Consider the following 24,803-nt stretch of genomic DNA (forward strand, 5'->3'; position numbering starts at 1 on the left):
ATTTGTGTAAAATATCTGAGGGGAAGGCATACTATTTCAGTGAGGTTCCCTCTCAGAACTGGAGCTTGCTACCAACTACTACTAGGTCCAAAATCCACACCTAAACAATGACTTCTTAATTAAGGGAAATGCTGGAGAAAAAAACTGCAAGTCCATTTTTACAATACAAAACATCTTTTTATTTCAACCTGTTTTTCACAATCTCTGGACTACTTCCTTTAATGAAAAATCAGCTGCTTGTACTTAAGGTATGTCACTAAAGCAAAACCTAAGTAGGAAGGTAAAGCTCCTGGTAAAGAAAATACCATCCAAATAACGAGTAAAAAGCCCATGTGGTGTTTGTACACTACGCTTCTTCCGTATTTTCTTTCGGCAGAATACTACAGCCCACTAGTTGCCTGTACAGCTGATAACACTAGTGACAGGGACCAGCCTCCATCTCCAAGGACAGGTTTGCAGTTCACGTTTTCCAGCAATTTTCTGTCTCCTGGTGTGGAAGTCGTCATCCATAGTGGGCCCTTTGCTCCAAGTGGAAATGTAATATAAACAAAGGTCATTCACACTGGATGCCATGTGACATAACCATTAATAACCTACTGAGGAAGCTCCTTCACCTCATTACCCGAGTCAAGGATGCTGTGTAGCATCTGCCATATGGAAGGTGTCCAGTGAATGTTTCACCACACAGTGAATTTTCATTTCTACTTTGTGTGTCTATCACTTTCCCACTGACATTCAAAGGAACTTGATACAATTTCCAGAGGTGGCCCATGGACATGCTATAATTGGCCAGTCATTACCAACACTCCCTCCAAGAGGCTAGAAATCATTGCCTTCCCAGCTAGGGGTAGTCATGTGACCCGACCACTACAAAGGAAAGCTACTGGAGGCTCTGGAAAAGCATTTGCTTTCCTGATAAGAGCCAGATGACTAGTGCCCTGCCTTCCCCGTTCCTTCCTTTCCTGATGCACATGTACTGTCCAGGGCTAGTTGGTCACTTTATCGTATCTGAGGGAAAGATGCAAACTGCAGAAACACGCCCTGACATCTTTGAGCTGATGGTAAACATGAATAATTACCCATAACCAAACTTTATTAAATGAGGAAAACTCCCTATTTGGTTTTTTGCTTTTTTTGCCATGCCTTGTGTCTTACTGGATCTTGGGTTTCCCTGATGGCTTAGTTGGTAAAAAATCCTCCTGCAATGTAGGAGACAATTTGATTCTTGGGTTGGGAAGATCTGCTGGAGAAGTGACAGGCTACCCACTCCAGTATTCTTGGGCTTCCATTGTGGCTCAGCTGGTAAAGAATCCACCTGCAATGTGGGAGACCTGGGTTCAATTCCTGGGTTGGGAAGATTCCCTGGAGGAGGGATACGCTACTCACTCCAGTATTCTGGCCTGGAGAATTCCATGGACTGAGTTGCAGAGTTGACACAACTGAGTGACTTTTAGTTCCTCGACCACGGATTACCCTCAGAAAGGACAGTACAGTCTAACCACTGCTAGACTGCCAGGGAATTCCTGACTCTTTGTTTAAACCACTTAATAGTCATATTTTCTATTGCATTATTTCTCACAGCATTTCTAACTACTTTCTTACAATATAGATCAATAGTTCCTTTGTAGTCACTTCCAGCTTTTTTCAACTCCAAATGAAATCATCACAACTGCTAATCAATACAATTATTTAAAAATGTGTACAATAAGCCTTACCTATATGTTACTATAGTAACAGCAGAATATGTCACCATCCTTGCTATATAATAGCAAATCAAAATTCAGCAGCATTGTGACTTATATAACATTGGCAGGGTTAGCATGTGCATTATTAATCTTAATTTTCCTGCTGTTAATTTTCTAAGAATTCAAGAAGCTAAATAAATTAATACTTTAAATTCAATTATGGTTAAAGGAACTAAGTATCAACAATCAATATAAGAGTGTGCACAAATTTTATTGATATATTTCATAGAAATTTAATAAGTTACATTTTATTATATTAATACATGCTTATTAGTTTAACAAAGGTTCCAGTTTTATATATTGGCTCATAAAAGAAATACAAACTTCTTAAAAATAAAATCTATATATGGTATACAGCTTTTATTTAATTCCAAGGAATGAATTTTTATTTAACCATACATGTAAAATCTTTGGAAACAACAATATATTATTTCAATTTCCTGTGCTCTGGGATTAATCTAATGTTTCTTCTAAGCTCAGATCCTACCATCCCCTCCTTCTGAAAGGTGAAGAAGAAAGACATGGGAGGCAGACTGGACACGTAACAGGGTCTAAGTCAAGTCTCCTTGCTTCCCTGGGTTCTGTTAATTTATGCATAGGGTTGTGATATCCATAGTATAAACTGGATTTTAAGAACTGATTCAAATGATGCTAGTGTGTCCTTAAAAGTAAACAGGTAAAGCTTTTATCTACATCGAAGGGAATTACTCATACGTAAAAGCTCAACAGACATTAGGAGTTTGCATTGTGCAATGTTTCCTATCTTCTCCAGAGGCAACCTCAATTACAGAGCTTTTAGCTTGAGATGTTAATTTAATTCAACCTGAGTGATGATAAAATGTTCTTCAGTTAGGAAGGAAAAAGAAAGGAGGAGAGAAAAGAAAGGCATTTTTTTACTGGGAGATATTTTTACATATAGAAATCTACAGTTTCAAATATATCCAACCTCAGTGAACAACAAAATGAAGAGAATTTTAACATGAACAATCTGTCTTTAACAGCTAGCAGTTTATATTACTCATAACTGCAGAACACTAAATTCTCATAATTATTATTGCTGAGTATTCTCTTAAACTTCAAGGATTAATCAAAGATTAACATGCAAAAGATAATCAAAGATTCATGTGAAAGTATCACTTATGATAAATTATCTTCTTGTATGAAACTAACTTTCTAAAAAAAATAGGTATGTACTGAAAACAGTACTATGCCAAATATCTCCTACATACATGTGTTTCTAATACAAACTAGCTATAAGCTAGAGAAAATAATCAATCATATTGCCACAAGGCAGATTATATTCTTTCATTCCATCAACATTCCTATGAAAAGTTTGTTATCTTTAAAGGGAAATATTTTGGGCTATCATTTTTATTTTATTGACAATTGATATTTATTTCTAACTGATCTATTTCTAATGTTAAGAAGTTCACACTTCTTAGGGCACACTAAAAGCAAGCACTGAAGGCTTCAGAGACCAGAAAAGATTTTGTACTTAAGAGAGTGATTCTAGGAAATTCCCTACAACATCTTATAGAAAGACAAATTAATATGTAGATTAATACAGAACTGTGTATTACTAAGTTATTAAAATTAACTTGAAATGTGGCTAGCCCAAATTAGTAAAATATACACCAGAAATAAAAAAATTAGTACAAAAGAATGCAAGCTATCTTAAAAGATTTTTATAAATTACATGTTGAAATGATAATATTTTGGATATGCTGAGTGAAATGAACTATACTATTAAAATTAACTTCCACTGATTCTTTTAATTTTTTAATGTGGCTGCTAGAAAAATTTAAATGACATCTACAATTATGGCTCACATTATTTTTCTATTCTACTGCACGGCTACAGAAACATCAAATTCTATTACATGTGTTAATATTAATCCCAACCCACACTGTTAAATTTCATCTCACTGTGGTATTTGACATAACATATGTAACCTATTATCACAAGGCTCTTGAGCTTAGAATCAAATACACTTCTACTCTTGAGTACAAGACCAAACAAAACCTGCTCTTTTTCATCATCATCTGTATACTAAACAACTGTGCTAAACTTTGTTTATATATGATTCAACCAACAGGTAAAAGAGATCATTTGAATGATAGAAATGTTCTAAAACTGGACTGTGGTAATAGCTACACATCTAGAAGTGCCATCCAGAAGCTGTATGTAAACTGCAGGTAATTCAAATATGATCCTTCAATCCATCAGATGGCTCAACACTGTGAATGAATTTTTCCATGAGGGTCCTGTTGCCTGCAAGGATCCTCATTCAAGAGTGGATTATGGAATCACTAGTTGGAGGTTTAAGTTATAAAAACCAAGAGAACACGGAGTAGCTTAGAGTGGACAGTTTATTTGCCTTTAGCAGTACCCAGCTTAGGCAATAATAGCCCTTATAGTAATATACATCTTGTTGCAACCTTACCCAATCTGGGCACCCTATAATTGGACACCTGCTGGTATTCTGCAATGCTAGACAGAACACTGGAGTATAAGGAACCTCCTACTCTACACTACTAAAACCAAATAAAAGACAATAGATTAAGTCAAAATTAACATTTAACAATTTCTAAGGGAAGCTGAAAGTTAAACTCCTCAGTTCTCTTTCCTTATTGCAAGAAAAAGAAGTAGCAGAGGAATTCAACAACTCAAAAATTTGGGTAGTCAATCTGGAAAAACATTGGTGATTAATAAATTTCAAGTTAAGAATATAAGATCATTTTTTGCATTGCTTCTATCAGACCTTGAAATGAATTATTTTTAATCTAAAATTTGTGAGATTATTCACTATGGATATAATGGTACTGCCACCTTTTGTTTTGAACATTATCTCCAATAGCAAAAAAATAAAAATAAATCAGCTCTACTTTTTCTGTTTTCAAATGGATCTGAAGAACTATGAGTTATGCTTTATTTAACACTCAGGAAAACACAGGAAAGTAACATACAGATCACACCTTCATGCAATTGAACCATAATGTTTTTGTGCTTTTCCTGGTCTAAAGTGAAAGTGCTGTTCAGTCGTATCCAACTCTTTGCGACCCTATGGACTGTAGCCCACCAGACTCCTCTGTCCATGGGATTCTCCAGGCAAGAGTACTAGAGTGGGTTGCCATTCCCTTCTCCAGGGGATCTTCCTGACCCAGGGATTGAACCCAGGTTTCCTGCATTTCAGGCAGATTCTTTACTGTCTGAGCCATCAGGGAAGCCCACTTTGAGGTCTATCTAGTAAATATTAATATTATTTCCAGAGCTCACTTTATCCCACATTAACCCAAGAGAAAGAAGAGAAAATGAAACAGTGGGAACAGTAATAATAACACATAAATAACTCACACTGAATACTGAAATGGATTTCAAGATGTGTGCATATACACAAATATAAAAATTTGCACAGACACACTGAGTTCCCTCAAGTTCTCAACTTACATGTAAACTAGGCAGACAGTGCAAATGCCAAAAAGCACTTGGAATATTAAAATCATTCAGGAATGTTCATTTAATGTAGCCACAGAACCAAAGGGCACATTACAGTCCATTCTAGCTATAAAATGACTCATCCAGGCATTTGTATAAATCTATGAATGCATTTGTTATACTACATCACAATTGTGAATGTGTATGATAGTGAGTAATTTATGATTTGAATGACACATTTAAAACTCAAACAGGTACAAAACATTCATTGAATCTAACTTTCTAAAAAGATGATTCTCTATTGGTTAGTACTGGATACCACCACCCATTTCACACACCCCAGAATATTGCTCAATCAACGTGGTATCCCAGCACATATCTGGCAGTTTTTTTGCACTGTCTTATTCATGCATAAAGGCTTTTAAGACTCCCAAAATAAGAGCACATAAAGATACAAATATATTTTTAAAGATATCTACAAAATAGTTATCTAGGTATCAAAACTGATTGCATTAGGATACCTATTCTTCTTTCTGATATTTTCAATATTTAAAGTCGTTCACGTCAACAGTGAAGTTCATCTTTAGGAATAGAGAAAAGTAGTTTTTCTTTAGTCCAAGATATTGTTAAACTCATAGAGCATACATATAGTAAAACATTAATATACAACTTCCTCCAAAGTTAAAACTTTTACAGAATGTTTATAAAGCTCTAAAACAGGTGATTTTAACCTACCAGCAAGAAGCTTTGCTTTCTCTTAATTTCTAAGCAGCCAAAATATTCCTACTGAGGCACGATTCAATTTCTTGAGAGTTTATGTCAAAGACCTATATCTATTTCTTGGTGAATTTCTGTCATCCTCTCCATTCCTAGACACACTACCATTCCAAACAATGTGCAAACAACTGTTTAGGGAAACTGAGATGCTCACTCTAGCTAGCTATTTACTTTCTGAATAAAATAAATCAAAACCATCTCAAAATTTTCTACGGGCTATGCAGAAGAGAGGGAAGGATGATTTTTTATGAGCCATGCAGCTAAGAGATGGAGTTGATTTGGAGAATATACTACTACTGTAAGTTTAAGCAAATTATGCCTTTTGTAAGGCTTTTTGTAAATCACCATAGAAGTTGATTAAAGTGCTTGCCATAGCTGTATCTACTGCAGACTGGGGAATCATTCCACGCAGATCCGTCTGAATATAGCCTGTCAAAAGACTCCGGCTTGGACTGTCTTTAAGAGGAACACAAAACCAACCACAGGGATGGTTATATCCACGAACAAATTCTGATCTCTTTTCACTCCAGTCAAGACTTATCCCTACAAGGCAATTTAAAATAAGATTATTAATAGCAATGACTGACATTAATCTAAAACTCTCATTAAAAATATTATCAGATTGCTTATTTAAACATTCTTATCCATGTAGATGAAAATTAAGCCCCAAGAGTGACCGTGGAAGAATGAAAAAGATAATTACCAAGTAGAATTCTGACAGAGCCTGGTAGATGTATAATAGGGAAAGTTCTAATCCCTTCAGAATAAACGGCACGTCATCTTGGTAACTCCCTGGAAATCATGAACCTTCCCGTCGCAGTGGGCCCCAGGCACCGAGAATCAAACCTGCGGTGCCACCCTTGCTCCCACAGGCACCGCCACATCCAACCTGGCTCTGATGACTGAGAGTAAACAGGTAGATGTGTACCTAAAACTGCCAACTCAAATATACACTGTTCATACAAAAACATTAGTTTACCTACAGATATATTTTCAAAAGCATGAGCCTTCTAATAGTATTTTTAATTTTGAAAAGAAAATTACTACACAGATCAAGGAAGGAAAAATATTCTAGCACATGCCGAGCATATTTTTTTAGAGTATATGACCAAGAAGCTATTTCTTGAGAGTGACTTAGAAGGAAACCCACTGACAAGACCCCTTTCTTGGAGGCAGTCATGTGACCCATATTTGTTAGCTGTGGGATGAAGGGTACTATGTAATGGGGAACAAAAACTCATCAGAAAGACTGCAAAACCCTTTCTGATATTGTTACTTTCATCCCTAAGGTTTAGCATTTGCAAACCAAGCTTATTGATTATAAAACAACCATGAAGGCTGAAAATATATCTTGTGTAGAAAGAAATATCCAGCCTAGAAAACTCAAAATTTAAAACAAACTGAGAGAAAGTAAGAGGTTTTGAGACATTTACCACAGGATAAAAGCCCTTCTTTATAGCCCACAGTATAGGAGAAGTCAACAAACTCTCTTGGGGAGATTATATTCCAAAGCTGACCCGCAGTTGTATAACGCATCACACAGCAGTTCTGAAAGAGGACAGCAAACAGCTGTTAGTGCTGCAGGAAATACAGACGCAGACTCACATAAGTTAACCTGTAGTAAAACACTGCTGCTGCTGCTAAGTCACTCCAGTCGTGTCCAACTCTGTGCGACCCCATAGACGGCAGCCCACCAGGCTCTCCCGTCCCTGGGATTCTCCAGGCAAGAACACTGGAGTGGGTTGCCATTTCCTTCTCCAATGCAGTAAAACACTAACACTCACTAAAATGTGTTATAATGATTACTAACAGCATTTCTTATAGTGATTCTGACAGATTTAGAAATCTATTCTGTATCTCACTGTTCTATATGGACATGTGCAGGATATACAATCAAAGTGCAGAGGTAAGTTACCCATAATCCAAATCTCTCTTTCAAAACAGCACCTCGTATCCTATATGATAAGTGGAAGCAGGCAGTGTAGACTGTAGATGTGTAAGATAAAATCCACAAGTACTTTGATTAAAACATGGCAAGAAATGAATTAATAAAACAGAAAAAGCCACTTTGGTTACCTACTTCTTTAATACCAAAGGCGGCATTTTTTTCTTTGATCTTGGCTTAATATTAATGGAAAACCTACATACTATTACCTAGAAAACTGAATATGATGGTGGTATCTTCAGAATTTTAGATTTCAGAACCTCAAAGTTTTACAATCAAAGACATAATTTTCTCAAGCAGAAAGGATAAAGCTATTGCAAAAAACAAACTCAGTTCTAACACTCATTAGAGCTCTTTGCCATGACTACTTAGTCTCAAAGCAATGAATATAATAGTGGATGCAAGCGCGCATACACGTTCACGTGCACTTGAGCACTCGCGCACACACAGTCTCACACACGACACACACAGACACACACACAATCCGAAGTAACGTTTCAAAACAAATACCTCTTCAAAGTGCTCCAAAATATCCAAAGAGGTCATTAAGCTGTCCCAATCCAAGCGACAGGGACCTGGGCGTATATGGTCTATTACACTATTGACAAGGTCGTCTATCACACCTTGGGCTTTGAAGCTGGAGAAAAAATATTAAAGTCAAATGCTATTGGAATGAAAAATTTCAGTATGCTCTCAGAGTTCACAGTTCACTTCAAAAAAAGTGAAATTTAGTGAAGATTTTTCTAAAAGAGTAAATCCTTACAACTTGTCTGATAAATAGGTTCTATCAATTATTCCATCAGAATGTATTCTAAAGATCTAATAGGAGATCTGAAGGCTATCTTCTGCATTATGAACATAGTAAGTACCTTCATGTTATGGTGTAGCCAAGAATAGTCTGCAGAACACCGTAATGCTTCATTACTTTCTATGCTGTTCTTTTCTCAAGATACGCTCTAACATGGTATTAGTATATCCATGTTTTAGCCTGACTTTCAAAAACTTTTTATTAGGAATGGAAAAATAGGTCACCCAGGAATAGAACACCGAGGACTGACTCATGAATAATAGCAGAACTTAACATATTTCAAAGGTGACAGTCCATATCAGTAGGAAAAAGATGTACTATTTCATAAATGGTGTATGGATACAATAGTTATCCTAATAGAGAAAATAAATCTGAATTCTTGCTTCATATCAGTCAAGACAATTCCAGATAGACTAAATACCACTATATAAAAGGTAAAATTTTTAAACTTTGAGAAAATTATGTAAGTTACTATCTTTGTAACCTCAGGATACAGGAAGATTATTTGAATGCATAAAACAGAAATAACACAAGATGATTAAAACTAAAAACTTGCATACTACAAATGACAAAATAAGTAATTTCTTTAAAAACTAGTCACAGACTGGAAGAATATAAGTGTAACACACATGTACTTAGATGCTGCTTCTTAGTTGCTCATGGAGAAGGAAATGGCAATCCACTCCAGTGTTCTTGCCTGGAGAATCCCAGGGACAGGGGACGTCTATGGGGTCGCAGAGAGTCGGACACGACTGAAGCGACTTAGCAGCAGCAGTTGCTCAGCTGTGTCCAACTCTTTGTGACCCTATGGACTGGAGCCTGCCAGGCTTCTCTGTCCATGGGATTATCCAGGCAAGAATACTGGAGTGAATTGCCATTTCCTTCTCCAGGGGATATTCCTGACCCAGGGATCAAACGTGGGTCTCCTGCGTTGCAGACAGATTCTTTACCGTCTGAACCACCAGGGAAGCCCATAACAGGTGGTGCTAGTGGTAAAGAGCCTGCACCCAGTGCAGGAGACTTTAGAGATGAAGGCTTGATCCCCGGGTCAGAAAGATCCCCTAGAGCAGGGCACAGCAACCCATTCCAGTATTCTTGCCAGGAGAACCCCACGGACTGAGGAGACTGATGGGCTACAGTCCATAAGGTTGCAAAGAGCTGGACATGACTGAAGTGACTTAGCACAGCACAGCACATACTTATTATAGAAGATATATAATTCAGTTCAGTTCAGTTCAGTTCAGTTGCTCGGTCATGTCCGACTCTTTGTGATCCCATGGATGCAGCACACCAGGCCTCCTTGTCCATCACCAACTCCCAGAGTTTACTCAAACTCATGTCCATTGATTCAGTGATGCCATCCAACCATCTCATCCTCTGTCATCCCCTTCTCCTCCCGCCTTCAATCTTTTCCTGGAATCAGGGTCTTTTCCAATGAGTCAGTTCTTCACATCAGGTGGCCAAAGTATTGGAGTTTCAGCATCAGTCCTTCCAATGAATATCCAGGGCTGATCTTCAGAATGGACTGGTTGGATCTCCTTGCAGTCCAAGGGACTCTCAAGAATCTTCTCCAATACCACAGTTCAAAAGCATCAATTCTTCGGTACTCAGCTTTCTTTATAGTTCAACTCGCACATCTATACTGACTACTGGAAAAACCACAGCCTTGACTAGACGACCTTTGTTGGAACCATTGTTCAAAAAACGAGATAAAGACAATCCAAAGAAAAGACGGACAAAGGACAAGAGTGACCTGAAAGATCAATAAACCTAGAAAAGATGCTCAATATCACTCATAGTTAAATAATTACTAGCCAAGATACCATCCTGCCAGAGATTAAGAAGTTAATAACAAGTGTAGAATGGAAGAAAATGACATCTCTCAAAGTGCTATCACTACTTTACAGAACAGTTTGACAACAGGTACATACCCAAGAAAATGATACACAGGCGCAGAAGGAGACGTGTACCAAGAAGCATACTATAGAGAAGAATTGACAACAACCTAAAAATTTATCAGTAGGCAAATTTGCAAACACAGATGAACACACTGTGGTACATGAATATAGAACTGAAGCACAGATCAGCATGCAGCAGCATGGGCAAACTGAAACAGCATCGAACAGGAACAATTACAACGTATTACTAAAAGAAACACACACATGTATATGGCCCAAGTATGAAACACGAATACTACAACTTCAAGACAGTAGTTACCTGTGAGAAAGAAAGGAAAAAGAGACAGACTGGCTCTAACTAGCATTGTTTTGGGAGGGCTTTTTTCTCTTTTTTAAGCATCTGAAGCTTTTTATCAGTTTGCAAATATCTCAAGCTCAAGCTTATATTACCCTCCGTCCTAAATCTGCTCTTTCGCCTAGGTTCTCTAACTTGGGATGAGGGTAGAGGGTAGGGGTGGGTAATACAAATTAATTCAGGCACCCAAATTAGAAATCTGGGTTTCAACTTCAACACTTCTTTTTCTCTTAACCCCATTCCAACAGTCAGAACTAGAAAGTCACCATGTTTTATCAAGATGACTTTCTAAACATTAAGTGCACAGAACAACATGTGGGTTTCGACAGATGTTAGTTATCATCACCACTGTCATCATTACGCCACCATCACCATCAGATCTCTTTCAAGTCCATTTGTCCTTTTCAGCTCCCCTGCCGTGTCCTTACTTTGGGAACTCTGTGTCCAACTCAATACTGCATGAGATTCTAGCTCTTCTGATCATATAACTCTAAGAATCTGAAAAAAGCCACAGATCTCTTCCCAGGAATATACATTGTCAGAAAACTTTGTATACAATCATAGGGACACTTTAAGAAGCCAGCCGTGGTCTCCCAGGATACAAGCTCTTCTCTAAACTTTCTACGCTCATATCTGTCTCTCACAACTGTTACCATAATAAATACAAAATCCTTTGAGGACCTGGGAGGGTTGGGTTGAGCAGAGGATAAATACAAAACTGAACTCCTTGGTTTAAGAATTCAAAAGTCCTTCAGACGTGCTCTCCTCATTCCCATACTTTATGTTCCAACTATATAAACACAACTTGAATTTCTGTAAAAAAAAGTCAGTCGCTCAGTCGTGTTCGACTCTTTGTGACCCTTGGACTGTAACCCACCAGGCTCCTCTGTCCATGGAGTTCTCCAGTCAAGAATACAGGAATGGGTTGCCATTCTCTTCTCCAGGGGATCTTCCTGACCCAGGGATCGAACCCATGTCTCCTGCATTGCAGGCAGATTCTGTACTGTCTGAGACAACAAGGAAGCCTAAATTCTGTAAACAAACTGTCTCAGTGTTTCCCATCTACCTGGAAGCCATCTGTGTTAATGTGACTGAGTGCAGTTCTCTCTGCCTCATTCCCTAAGAAACACCTGTCTGTTCTTTCTGGCTCAGCCCAGGTATCAGCTCTTCTGTGAGTTTTTATCACTGAGCACAGTGCCCCCAGCCACTTTTAAACTTTTTCAGCCCCTGCGGGGAGTTACTGATCGAAAGGGTTAACTTCCACACTTGCTTACAGTGTTTAATCCAACTCTAGTGTCCCTGTCCTTCTCATAAATACTGTACAACTTACCTTTCTGGAAATGCATCTTTGGTGATACACTTCAAAACATTCTGTATGTAGAAAGTGTGGTCAATAGTTTCATTTTAAAAAGTCCCAAGCCCCCAGAATATGAATATCCCACTCCAATTACACAAGGCACCTATCTGCACTAGCTTTAAAAAACAATATATATTTTTTTACTGGTTAAAGACATAATTCGTACTCTACTATATGCCAAAAATAAATAAACAAAAATCACACATAAAACTGCCATCTAGAGGTATATACTTTTGTGTTAAATAAAAACATTTTAATATAAAAACATAGTTCAAGTCAACCTATGACTGTGCTACATACAGTTTAGTACTCTGCTGTATTCATTTTTCATTATATCTTTAACATTTTTTATGTTTTTAAATAACATCTGAAAATATGGTTTCTAAAGATTGTAAAATAGCACATTTTATAATTTAATCATTCCTTAACTATTGATTATTCAGGTTGTTTATAATTTTTAATGTTTTAAGTAATGTGACAGAAGAGACAAGTACTTAAATAATTATTAATTTCCAATTATTTCTTCAATACAAATTCTTAGAGCAAAATATGCTACAGTACTGAATAAATGCAAAAGAATATTAGAAGTATTTTATATACCATAGTAAGAAATTAAGATTTTATCAGCTATACCATCATTTACGATTCCCAAAACAACCAACTCTATTCACCAGGGACACAGACATTTTAAAGCTTTGAATGCATAATGTGATTTTCTTCTCACAAAGTTTAAAATCTTAAAAGCAAAAGCCAAACTTTACTGGCAATGATCATTTAGCGATCATGAGTATATGTGTATATACATTTGAAGTTTAGCAGTATCTTAAGAGCTATATAAAACTACAAGAATTACTTACAGATATCCATTAAATTCTTCTGAAGGTTTCCTCCAAATTGTTACATCTTTCTATAAAAATAAAAACAGTGTATAGGGATAAACTATAGGTGGCAACCTGGATATAAAACTGACAATTTCATAAAGTCTACAGCATTAGCTTTGCATGAAAATATAACATAAGCAAACATTCAAAGAAATACATACAAGTCACTCATACCATCATATAATTCATATCTGAATTTTTTCTGTATCCTAAAGTACCACACATCTTACTTAAATTACAGACCCCTAGAAAAAGGTTTTTCAGTAGCTTAAAGACACCCAAACACTAAGATCTGGTGATGGCACTCTCACTGGCCATTATCTGCGTTATTACAATCTTATCTATTTACCATTACTGAAGAATTTAATCTAAGATAATAGAAATGTTAAATATATAATTCTGAATTTGCTCATGTATCTTTTTAAAATTAAGCAATTCACATCTGTGATGACAGTACTACCCTGAATCAGTCCCGACATTTTTTTCCAGATCATCTCATAAGAAATTCTGAATATCAGAATAGCTAAAGCACTTAAATGGAAGAGTCCTGGTTTCTAGGGTTGGCTCTGTCAACACTCAACTATGTGACAGTTTGGGTAAGTCATACTGGTGAAAAAAAGAATACTAATGGACCATCCTCACAGGCTTGTTAAAATATCTGAAATGATTTCAAACTATCAATTACTATGCTTTCCTTTCTTAAATTGACGATGACATGTTTTATTTATTGACCTGAGAGGCTGCTCTTTACAATCTTGTTGCCATGAGTCTGTTCTTGTGTCCATTATCTGAAGAGCTAACGACAGTAGTGCAGGATTGCTGTTCCTCCTCTGTGAGCTATGAAACCACCAGCTTTACTGACCCATTCATCTATCCTGCACAGTCATCTAAAGTGTGGTCTATATTTTTCTATACCATTTGGAAAGTCATCCACCAGCTCATTAGAAGACAGACCCCAAACACAAATAATTTAATTACTTTACCGTCTTCTTAGCAACTCGCCACTTTTCATCTTCAAGGTTGTGGTACTGGATAAGAGTGTTTTTAAGTCTAGTCGCCAAAACAGCTGCATCAGGCAGGGCTTCCATTTGTTTTTCCTGTTACAGAGACTAAGATTATCATCAGCAAATACCAGAGTTAGATCCAGCAGATGAAGGGGGGAGGTCTCAAATCTGACATCATAAAAAAAATCCTCCGGGAGCTGTAGAGACACCTACATATGGACCTCACCCCAAGTCAGTAATCAGAATCCCTGTGCATGGCTCCTTCCTCAAAGATTCCAGGATGTGGAACACAAAGGGATAAGAATCATATATCTTGTGTTATTAAAATCCTCATATAAAAAAGAAGATATAATCCTATTTCCTTTTCTAATAGAATTGAACCAAAAGGAATAAATTAAAAAACTCAAGTAACTTAAAAAAAAAAAAAAAAAAACTGCTCTTTCCAAAACACAAAAATAACATACAAGGTATAAACTCTTTTAAAAGTCCTTAGAGTTTTAGCAACTGAAAATTTTCATTTTACCATCCAACAGGTATAGCACTCATTCTAGCAAATAAATGACAAACGCAAATGGAAACATCTTACATCTTTTAAGGATAGGGCTGGGGGAGGGGGGAGATAGGGCTAGAGACCTCCAAAGAATTTCAAAAGTCTCAAGAATTCTACTGACTTCAATATTTTATTTGATGAAGTGTCACACGATTCAGTGAGGTATCTGTGTAACAAAAGAGGTGATATGAAGACCTTTGAGCTACCAATACAGCATAAATAAGTGGTTCATAGTTTTAAGGCAATAATTTAACTATATAAAGAGGAATGTTTAATAGTTGCAAAGAAAAGTTATCGTTCAGCAATACTTTGAAAGGGAAATGATAACTAAACTTGAAAGAAAATAATGAGGGATTCTATAATGTAATCATTGTAGAACATTGCTACAGATTCTCTGATGAGTCTGTGACACTGCATGGCTTCTGCAGCTAGCTTAAAGAAGTCCATGCAATCTCTGGATGTCTCTGAGAATGATCACTCCAGGAGCCTCTGATAAACAAGCAAGCACACAAGGAATGCAGTTACCCTGAGGCTGCTGTGTGCAAAGGCCCAAGTGGAAAGAAGAGGAAGGGAGGGAAAAAAACAGACAGACACACACACGAAGGGAAAAACGGATACACACACACACACAAACACAGATCCAAAGTCCCAGCTCCAAAAGCCTATTTACAGCTTCATGCCTAATGGGCATCTCTTCATTCTCCAGGCTTCCTTCAATCTGCCTCAGTCTTACATGTCTTACTAATTTTACTATTAAAATGATAATTGAGCCAGCTGCTCAAGATTAAAAGCCTTAGAATCACCCCCATAGATATCAGGAGGTTCACCACACACCACTGCCTTCAGCGCTCCTCTCCTACTGGTTTTCTTCCTGTCCAGCTCGTCACTGACTCTGGGCCTTTGTACTTGCCATTACTTCTCTGCCTGGATTACTAGATCCCAAATCTGAGCGTGACTCGTAACAGCCTGCAGTAACAATTTCAGTTTAAACCTCCTATCCTTAACACAACATTCCCCAAATCACTAGAATACCCTTCTTTTATTTTCTGCATAGTGTATCACTATGTGAAACTAACTTGTTTACTTACTGATATACTATATTCTGGGTTTCCCAGGTGGCTCAGTGGTAAACAATCCACCTGCCAATGCAGGAGACACAAGAGACCTGAGTTCGATCTCTGTGTCAGGAAGATCCCCTGGAGAAGAAAATGGCAACCCACTCTAATATTCTTGCCTGGGAAATCCCACAGACAGAGGAGCCTGGCAGTTTACGGTCCATGGGGTCATAAAGAATCAGACACGACTGAACACACACACATTATACTCTACTCTTTGACTACCATGTCCCTTACTAATAGAGGGGTGGGCCCATGTCTGCTTTTTAACTACTATATCCCCACCAAATAGAACACTGTCTGAAACACAGCAGGCCCTTAATATTTATTGAAGTGTATTTGCTTCAGAACATGAATTAACTAACTTCTCTCCTTTTGGTGCCATGATACTCTCCAGTAAAAGGCTAAGGAAGAAAAGGCCTTGGAGAAAGCTGTCCATTTACAAATCACGAAGTTACTGCTGGAAAAGATCTAAATGGAGTATCAAGGCTCACACCTCTGTGGGAATAAGGATGCAGTTCTCATCACAGATGCACATATCAGAATTACCTTGCTATAATTTGCAGTAGTTGTTGATGCTGACAAAGACTCTCTCCTTGGTCAGGCTCCTCTGAGATCTCTTCGCGATGAGGCCTAGCCCTTGGGAAGCTGGTGGCTTAGTGGTAAAGAATCCACCTGCAATGCAGATGTAAGAGATGCAGGTTTGATCCCTGGGTCAGGAAGATTCCCCTTGAGGAGGGCATGGCAACCCCTCCAGTCTTCTTACCTGGAGAATCCCATGGACTGAGAAGCCTGGCGGACTACAGTCCGCAGGTTCGCAAAGAGTCGGACACGACTGGGCAGCACACATGCCAGCTCTTGGGCCTGTCCTTGGACCCCATAGTCCAGTTTCCGCAAGAGTCCTGCTGAGTCAGTTGAATGAAATCCCCTACCCTCAAACTTCCTTATCCCACTTTCAATCTTATCACCCTAGCCTGCCTTTAGCAAGAATCCTGCCAAGTTGCTTTAGGGCAATACCCCTTAGTAGTTTTTTATTCACTGACACCCACCTTGCTCCCTGGCTATCCACCCCCATTTGCCCTTGCTGTATTCAGAATGAAGCCTAGTTCTATCCCAAGGTCTCTTTTCCACTATTGCAACAGTCATTGAATAAGATTTGCCTTTCCACTCTAATGTGTGTTTGCCTCTGGTTTTCTGTGACACTGATTTTGGATATTAGATTTCATGGACCTCAGCCAGATAGTCTGATTCAGTGGGTCTGTTCTGGAACAGGCCCCAGAAAACTAGGTCCTTTAAAAAGCCTCAGAGATCATTCTGTTATGCAGTCAGGAGTGACAACCACTAATCTGAAAACTAAAGTGACAAAAATAAGTCAGTGCTATAGGTAATATTTAAACAGCACAAACCAGAGCATAAAAGCCATTAAACATGATAAAACATGAAAATGATACAGAAGTTCAGGAAAGGAAAAAAAGCTTCTTCTCTATTCTCTGATGATCTATCCTGAGATCTGCAAACTAAACTGACAAAAGATAAACAGAAAAAAACGCAAACAAAATGTACTTGATGACAATATTTAATTTCTATGTGCAAAGAGAAGCAGTTACATGTGGAGTTTATACACCATTTTAAAAAAGGGTGATAAACTGCAGAAAAATGACAAGACAAGGGAAAGGGGGTTTGAGCTTCTAGGGGTGGTAAATTATGGCAAAATAAATATATGAGGAAGAATAATAAAAGATAAAGGCTATCTTAGTAAAGTTTCACTGTGTAGACCATCTCAGTGCCAAATTTCTGTCGCCAATGATAGCAGTTATTCTCCTGGTACAGGAGAGAAGTCAGTCCTTCCCAAAAGGAAATTTATGTCCTACTTTTAGGCAGATAGTGGAAGGAAAAATAGTTCTTTCTGCTTTTGCTGCTTCTTAATTGCCTTCAGCTCAAAGTAACCTCTTTTCTGAAGTAGGATATTTTGGGGTGGCATATATCTTCAGAGGGCTTCTGTGGTGGCTAAATGGGTAAAGAATCTGCCTGAAACGTGGGAGACCTGGGTTTGATCCCTGGGTTGGGAAGATCCCCTGGAGGAGGGAATGGCAACCCACTCCAGTATTCTTGCCTGGAGAATCCCATGGACGGAGGAGCCTGGCGGGCTACAGTCCATGGGGTCTCAAAGAGTTGGACACAACTGAGCGACTAAGCACAGCACATCCCTTCAGAAACATGGAAAAGTATATAGAGAAAATTCAATAATACAAAACTTAGGATCTGTGAAAGTGTGCAAAATATTTAGTAATTATAGATCCTAACCACAGACTAAAAGTGGATGAGCTGATTCAAAAAGTCTGAGTCAAGAATAGATCCTCTTTCCACTCAAGACACTGCTAACTTGACAGCCAGTACAATGACCTTATTAAAGCATATGTTATAAACAAACACAAGTTCTTGAGAGGACTTACAAAGGAAATTTAACTTATCTATTACAGGGATCATGCTGATTAAACAATATTCTTTAAATCCAAGGGTCACCTACCAGATTTCTGTCAGGCAGATAAAACTATTTTCAAAACTCTTTGATAGAAATCAAAGGTGAAGTGGAAAGCTACCGTTAGCATAAACCATACTGTATTTATGCAAATCTAGCACACAAAAAGTAAGCAATAAAAAACTACCTATAAAGATGAGAATCTGAATTTTTACGGTGGTTACGTTAGTTATCATTCACTCCTACTGGATAATATAAAGTTCACATTCCTTAATGTGGCTTATGGGTCCGTTTCCAAGCCCACTGTCTAATTTCTACTCTTCTCTCCTGGACACCCCCTTAAGACTACATCAGCTCCCCCTCAATGTGAAAAACTCCTGATAACCGGCCTCTTTAGGTGTGGTGGAGGAGGTAGAAAAGGAAGAAAAGAAAGTTTAAGTATAAACTTGGGAAATCTCTCTTCTAGTCTCATGAAGTATTTAACCAGGCAGTTAACTCTTGCATGGATTTTCTTCATCAAGATTAAATCCAAAAGGGAGTAACAGTTATTTTTTAAACTGATCATTTGTGTGGACAGGTAATACAGAGCATCTCTCATGGACCAAGGTGGGGTGGGGGTTGGGGAACAACACTGGGCTTATCAAGGTCTTGAGGCTTTCCTAACACAAGAGGACATTCACATTAATTGAAAAAAAAAAAAAAAACACAATATGCCCTATTCCAATCTCTGCCTGTGGAGAATGTCACGAAATGTTTTGAATACCATTCTGAATTCCTCTTACTAACCTTGCTGCTACTGCTGCTAAGTCACTTCAGTCGTGTCGGACTTTGTGAGACACTATAGACGGCAGCCCACCAGGCTCCCCCGTCGCTGGGATTCTCCAGGCAAGAATACTGGAGGGGGTTGCCATTTCCTTCTCCAATGCATGAAAGTGAAGTTGCTCAGTCATATCCGATTCCTAGCGACCCCATGGACTGCAGCCTACCAGGCTCCTCTGTCCATGGGATTTTCCAGGCAAGAGTACTGGAGTAGGGTGCCATTGCCTTCTCCGACTAACCTAACTTGACCTTATAATAAACTCTCAAACTCCAACTGTTATACATCAGAGAAAACAGAAACTAAAACTGCACCAGAATCTAACAGCTCCATATAAAAAGTTATATACTCTTGACAGTTTTATAACCAGTTCAGTTCAATGGCTCAGTCATGTCCGACTCTTTGCAACCCCATGGACTGCAGCATGCCAGGCCTCCCTGTCCATCACCAACTCCTGGAGCTTGCTCAAACTCATGTCCATCAAGTCGGTGATGCCATCCAACCATCTCATCCTCTGGCGTCCTTTTCTCCTTCTGCCTTCAATCTTTCCCAGCATCAGGGTCTTTTCCAATGAGTCAGTTCTTCACATCAGGTGGCCAAAGTACTGGAGTTTCAGCTTCAGCCAAGTGCTAAGTAATGTCTGTCTGTATTTTTTCCTTCTGTTAGCTGCTGTGGTATCTGACTCTTGTGACCCCATGGACTGTAGGCCACCAGGCTCCTCTGTCAATGGAATTCTCCAGGCAAGAATACTGGAGTGAGTTGCCATTTCCTACTCCAGGGGATCTTCCCAACCCAGGGATCCAACCCAGGTCTCATGCATTGCAGTCAGAGTCTTTATTACCTGAGCTACCAATCTTTTTGCTCACATTTTCCATATTTATGTTTTTAAAGTGGTCACTAGTGTAGACAGTGGCTCCCATCATAGAGTGGGCAGCCTTTACAAGTTAAACATTTTCTTGAGGCCTTCTGTCAGCATCAGTCTTTGACCAATACAATATCAATTTTTGTCAAACATCAGTGAAATGGCCATAGGTTTCAATTATATATGGAACATAATAAGTAAGTGTTAGTCGCTCAGTCGTGCCCGACTCTTTGAGACCCCATAGACTGCAGCCCACCAGGCTTCTCTGTCCATGAGATTTTCCAAGCAAGGATACTGGAGTGGGTTGCCATTTCTTCTCCAGGGGATCTTCCCAACCCAGGGATCGAACCCAGGTCTCCTGCACTGCAGGCAGATTCTTTACCAACTGAGCTACAAGGGAAGTCATATATGGAACATAATAAACATTTTAACCTTTAAAGAAAAGTGAATGCCATAAAAATCTGTTTGTACTTATGTAGTATGTTAAGTCAGAATTCACCTATTAAAGAAGTTCATATCAGAATCGCTTTACCTTCCATTACCTGATTGATGTGGGTTTCATTTATGTGAACAGCTTAAATTTAACATTCCATAGATTTTCCCCAAGTTGTACAAACCAAGGCCATGTAAATTAAATTATATTTTCTATCTAACATAAAAATTTCAGCATATGCTTAATTTCTGATCAATTCTGAATTAGTAATTCAGAATAATTTCCAATTATTCAAGTACAACAGTTTCTCATTTTTGAGACTAGCTCTAGCAAGAATACAACAGGGAAGGAAGCCTCCTGCAATGTGATGGATACACCTCTGATTCAGTGTTCACTTTGGCTTATTTTAGGGGCTTCCCTTGTGGCTCAGCTGGTAAAGAATCCACCTGCAATGCAGGAGACCTGGGTTCCATCCCTGGGTTGGGAAGAAACCCTGGAGAAAGGAAAGGCTACCCACTCCAGTATTCTGGCCTAGAGAATTCCATGCCTATACAGTCCATGGGGTCGTAAACAATAGGAGGTAACTGAGCGACTTTAACTTTCACTTTTCACTTTCATAGCTCAGTTGGTAAAGAATCCACCTGCAAAGCAGGAGATCCGGGTTGGATTCCTGAGTCAGGAAAATCCACTGGAGAAGGGAGAGCCTACCCACTCCAGTATTCTTGGGCTTCCCTTGTGGCTCAGCTGGTAAAGAATCTGCCTGCAATGCAGGAGACCTGGTTTGATCCTGGGTTGGGAAGATCCCTTGGAGAAGGGAAAGGCTTCTCATTTCAGTATTCTGACCTGGAGAATTCCGTGGACTATCCATGTGGTCGGAAAGAGTCGGGGACACGACTGAGCGACTTTCACTTGGCTTATTTTAGGACACAGTTTACAACACCAGTGAGACTTGTACAAAAGTTAACATTAAATTCTAACAATGTCACAGCTTTGAGTCCAAGTAATATTCAAGCTCCTAATACTCTAATCCTTTATTAAAAAAAAATAATGGCTAACATTTATTATTTACTACATGATCAATCTTTCTGGCCACTTTAAACTGTATTCTTTCATTTAGTCCTCATAAATAACCTTAAGAGCCTTCCCTACTATTATCTTTATTTTACAGAAAGTATCAATACGGAGATTGTCTCTTGTCCAAGATCACACAGCCAGTAAGTGATGGAGCAAGAATTCCAACCCATGACCTCTGCCTTCAGAGATTAAAGGGCTACTTTGTAAAACACTGGAAGCTGATTACAGGCTGCAAGAGCCTCTACGTTAAAAACGTGACATCATGTTGAATTTGCTGTGTTTTGTCTAGGCTCTTGAACCTAAAAAATGTCAGGTAATCTTTCCTAGTTGCAATTTGGGGACAGCAGCACCATTAATTTATTGAGGAATTCCGAATTAATACTTTTAGTACCGAATGTGGAACACAATGAGCACTCGGAAAACACTGCCCCTTAGTGTCTCCGCCGACGCCCGGCGTGAAGGCGCGCACCCTTCGGCGTCCGTGCACCGACGGGGGCGCGGGAACGCTGTCCGCCGCAGGGGCGCCCTCAGAGAGCCTCGCTCGGCCCTGGGGCGCTCGCTGCCGCTCCCGCATTTAACACACAAGGTGCCTGTCGGCGCCCGAGCGCCGGGGAGCGGGCGGAGCGGGTGCAGAGCCCGGTCCCTCCAGGGTGTCCCCCCCGGACGCAGCCTGCCTTTCCCGAGGCCCCTGCCGGGACAGCCCCAGGAGGACGCCCCGCCGCCCCTCAGCCCCCGCCTCGACTCCGCCACTCACCTTTGGGCGCTCCTCGGACCAAGACGCGACCAGGCGCCCGGGGTCGACTCGTGCCGCTCCCTTCGGCCCCGCCCGCCGAAGCCCCCTCGGCCAATGGGCGCCCGGCGCGGACGGCAGCCACCTATTGGAAGGCCGTACGTCTTCCGGGGGGCGAGCAGAGCCGCGCCCCTCCCCGCCCCGCCCCCGCTCGCCCCGGCGCTTCCGGGGCAGAAGCCGGCAGGCCGACGCGCGTCAGCTGGGATTGGCGGGCGGCGGCGGCGCGCGGCCTGCGGGTTGGTGGCCGCGGGTGGGCCGACTCCGCGCAGGGTGTGAGTCGGCAGTAGCCCGGCCCCAAGCTCCAGCCTGGCCCCTGCGGGCCTGGCCCGGACGGGGCGGCCTGCTTCCGAGCGCCTGAGGGCGGGTTGCGCGTGACTGCTAGTCCGGCGGAGCCGGAGAGCGCAGAGGCCTGAGAGGTCTCTGAGGGCCGGGTGGCTGCTCGGGCCCGAGTCAGAGACAGACGGAATGAATATGCGCGGGCGGGAAGCGTGGGGGCTCTCGGCCCCCAGGACTCCTCACTGCCGCCGTGCGAGCGGATCCTTCTCAGTTCAGGCTTCGGGGGCAGCCCGGAGGTAGGAGCTGCGGCCGAGCGGGAGGCTGCGGCGGCCTCACAAAGCGGGCCAGTTTCCCTGTGTTCGAAGGCTGGTCATCCATCTGACGAGAGTTTGCATATACATTTACTGGGATACGTGGTTTGAGAACCAAGAGAAGGAAGGAATGCAGTGCTACGCTATTAGTTATTTTAGACTCAAACGAGAAAATAGTATTTCATAAAAATTTTATTTAGCGTCCTGAAAAAGTTCACCGAGCACCACCTGATAGTTATTATGAGCAGATTTTCAAACTCTTACCTGATTGTTCATATATAAAAGGAATAATGGCTTGGTGATTACTTGTCCATTAGCGTCTTACATGTTGAGTTCAGTTCAGTCGCTCAGTCGTGTCCAACTCTGCGACCCCATGAATCGCAGCACGCCAGGCCTCCCTGTCCATCACCAACTCCCGGAGTTACATCAAACTCACGTCCAACGAGTTGGTGATGCCATCCAGCCATCTCATCCTCTGTCGTCCCCTTTTCCTCCTGCCCCCAATCCCTCCCAGCATCAGAGTCTTTTCCAATGAGTCAACTCTTCGCATGAGGTGGCCAAAGTACTGGAGTTTCAGCTTCAGCATCATTCCTTCCAAAGAACACCCAGGGCTGATCTCCTTTAGAATGGACTGGTTGAATCTCCTTGCAGTCCAAGGGACTCTCAAGAGTCTCTCCAACACCACAGTTCAAAAGCACCAATTCTTCGGCGCTCAGCTTTCTTCACAGTTAAACTTTCACATCCATACATGACCACTGAAAAAAACCATAGCCTTGACTAGACAGACCTTTGTTGGCAAAGTAATGTCTCTGCTTTTGAATATGCTATCTAGGTTGGTCATGACTTTCCTTCCAAGGAGTAAGCATCTTTTAATTTCATGGCTGCAGTCACCATCTGCATGTATTCATCTGTAAAACACACCTACCTTGGGGGGGCTATGTGGATTCAATGAAATAGTATGTAAAAGTCTAACCAAAGCATTTTTAAACGACTGTCTCAGGGCATTATCCTATATACATGCAAACAAAAACCACAATAATTGACCAATAATAATTAGCAAGTGAGTGAGCCCCAGGCCTAGCTCCTTAAGGCAGATTACTTAATTTATGAGTAGCTAAACTGGAATTTGGTCCAGGCATCAGTTCAGTTTAGTCCCTCAGTCCTGTCCTGCCAGGAGCCGGTGAGGCATTCCACTCGTGACAAAGGTCATGAAGAAGGAGGCTCGGCATACGCAAAGGCGGGATCGAGCCTCAGGAGTCCGCCCGGATATTCTCGAGCATCTACCCCCCAAAAAACCAGAGTCTGCCTACTTTATTGCTTTGTGCTCTCACCTCTGACTTTACTGGGGGCTGTCCCCCACCACCATCTCGCTCTCTCTGTCAAAGAGTTAACTTACAGCTCCAATTAATAAAGTTCCTGGGCAATTAGGAGTGTTTAAATCCAAAACCCTCAGATGGCTCTCTAACTCGCCTGACAAGTTTACCCGGACTCCTACAGCTATGCATACGATTGTTTACAGTCTCCCAGCCTCGAGAGGCACGGGAAGCTTAAGATATTCAAATAGCTTAGAGCCTCTCAGAGAATTAGAAACTGTCAGAATAAGACTAGTAAAGGAGTTCATTGATGAGTCAATGCTTGTTGCCAAGTTTTCACATCCCCTGAATTGTATCCTTGAATGTGTATTAATTAATAGTGGGTATGTAGAAAAAATAAGTAGTGGCCTTGGTGTTAGTAACTTTAGACCCTTAAGGTAATAAATTCTTTCCTTTTGTTGTAAACCCATTACACATCCACCCTATAGGAATGCAATTTTATCCTTGGAAGATGGCGCCAAACCTTAAAATAATTACTCTTAGAGAAAATAAGTCTTTGTTGATAAGTCCTTGTCAAG

At 40.3% G+C, this 24,803-nt stretch overlaps 1 protein-coding gene across 2 annotated transcripts; it reads right to left on the bottom strand.

Moving 5' to 3' along the window:
* Positions 1-1,937: 1,937 nt before the first annotated feature.
* On the bottom strand, positions 1,938-22,410 carry STARD4 (StAR related lipid transfer domain containing 4). 2 transcript variants are annotated; one of them, XM_070794144.1, is made up of 7 exons: positions 22,290-22,410; positions 16,420-16,545; positions 14,185-14,298; positions 13,178-13,227; positions 8,413-8,539; positions 7,391-7,505; positions 1,938-6,500 (listed from the first exon to the last, which is right to left on the bottom strand). In XM_070794144.1, exons 3-7 carry the CDS (start codon positions 14,287-14,289, stop codon positions 6,271-6,273), a joined length of 627 nt encoding a protein of 208 aa, XP_070650245.1. In that variant the 5' UTR covers positions 14,290-14,298; positions 16,420-16,545; positions 22,290-22,410; the 3' UTR covers positions 1,938-6,270. The 2 variants fall into 2 exon arrangements, with proteins under 2 accessions (XP_070650245.1, XP_070650246.1); XM_070794145.1 differs by lacking the exon at positions 22,290-22,410 and adding an exon at positions 16,637-22,008.
* Positions 22,411-24,803: the final 2,393 nt, after the last annotated feature.

This window comes from Bos indicus, chromosome 7, assembly GCF_029378745.1.
Source record: "Bos indicus isolate NIAB-ARS_2022 breed Sahiwal x Tharparkar chromosome 7, NIAB-ARS_B.indTharparkar_mat_pri_1.0, whole genome shotgun sequence".
NCBI classification, from domain to species: domain Eukaryota; kingdom Metazoa; phylum Chordata; class Mammalia; order Artiodactyla; family Bovidae; genus Bos; species Bos indicus.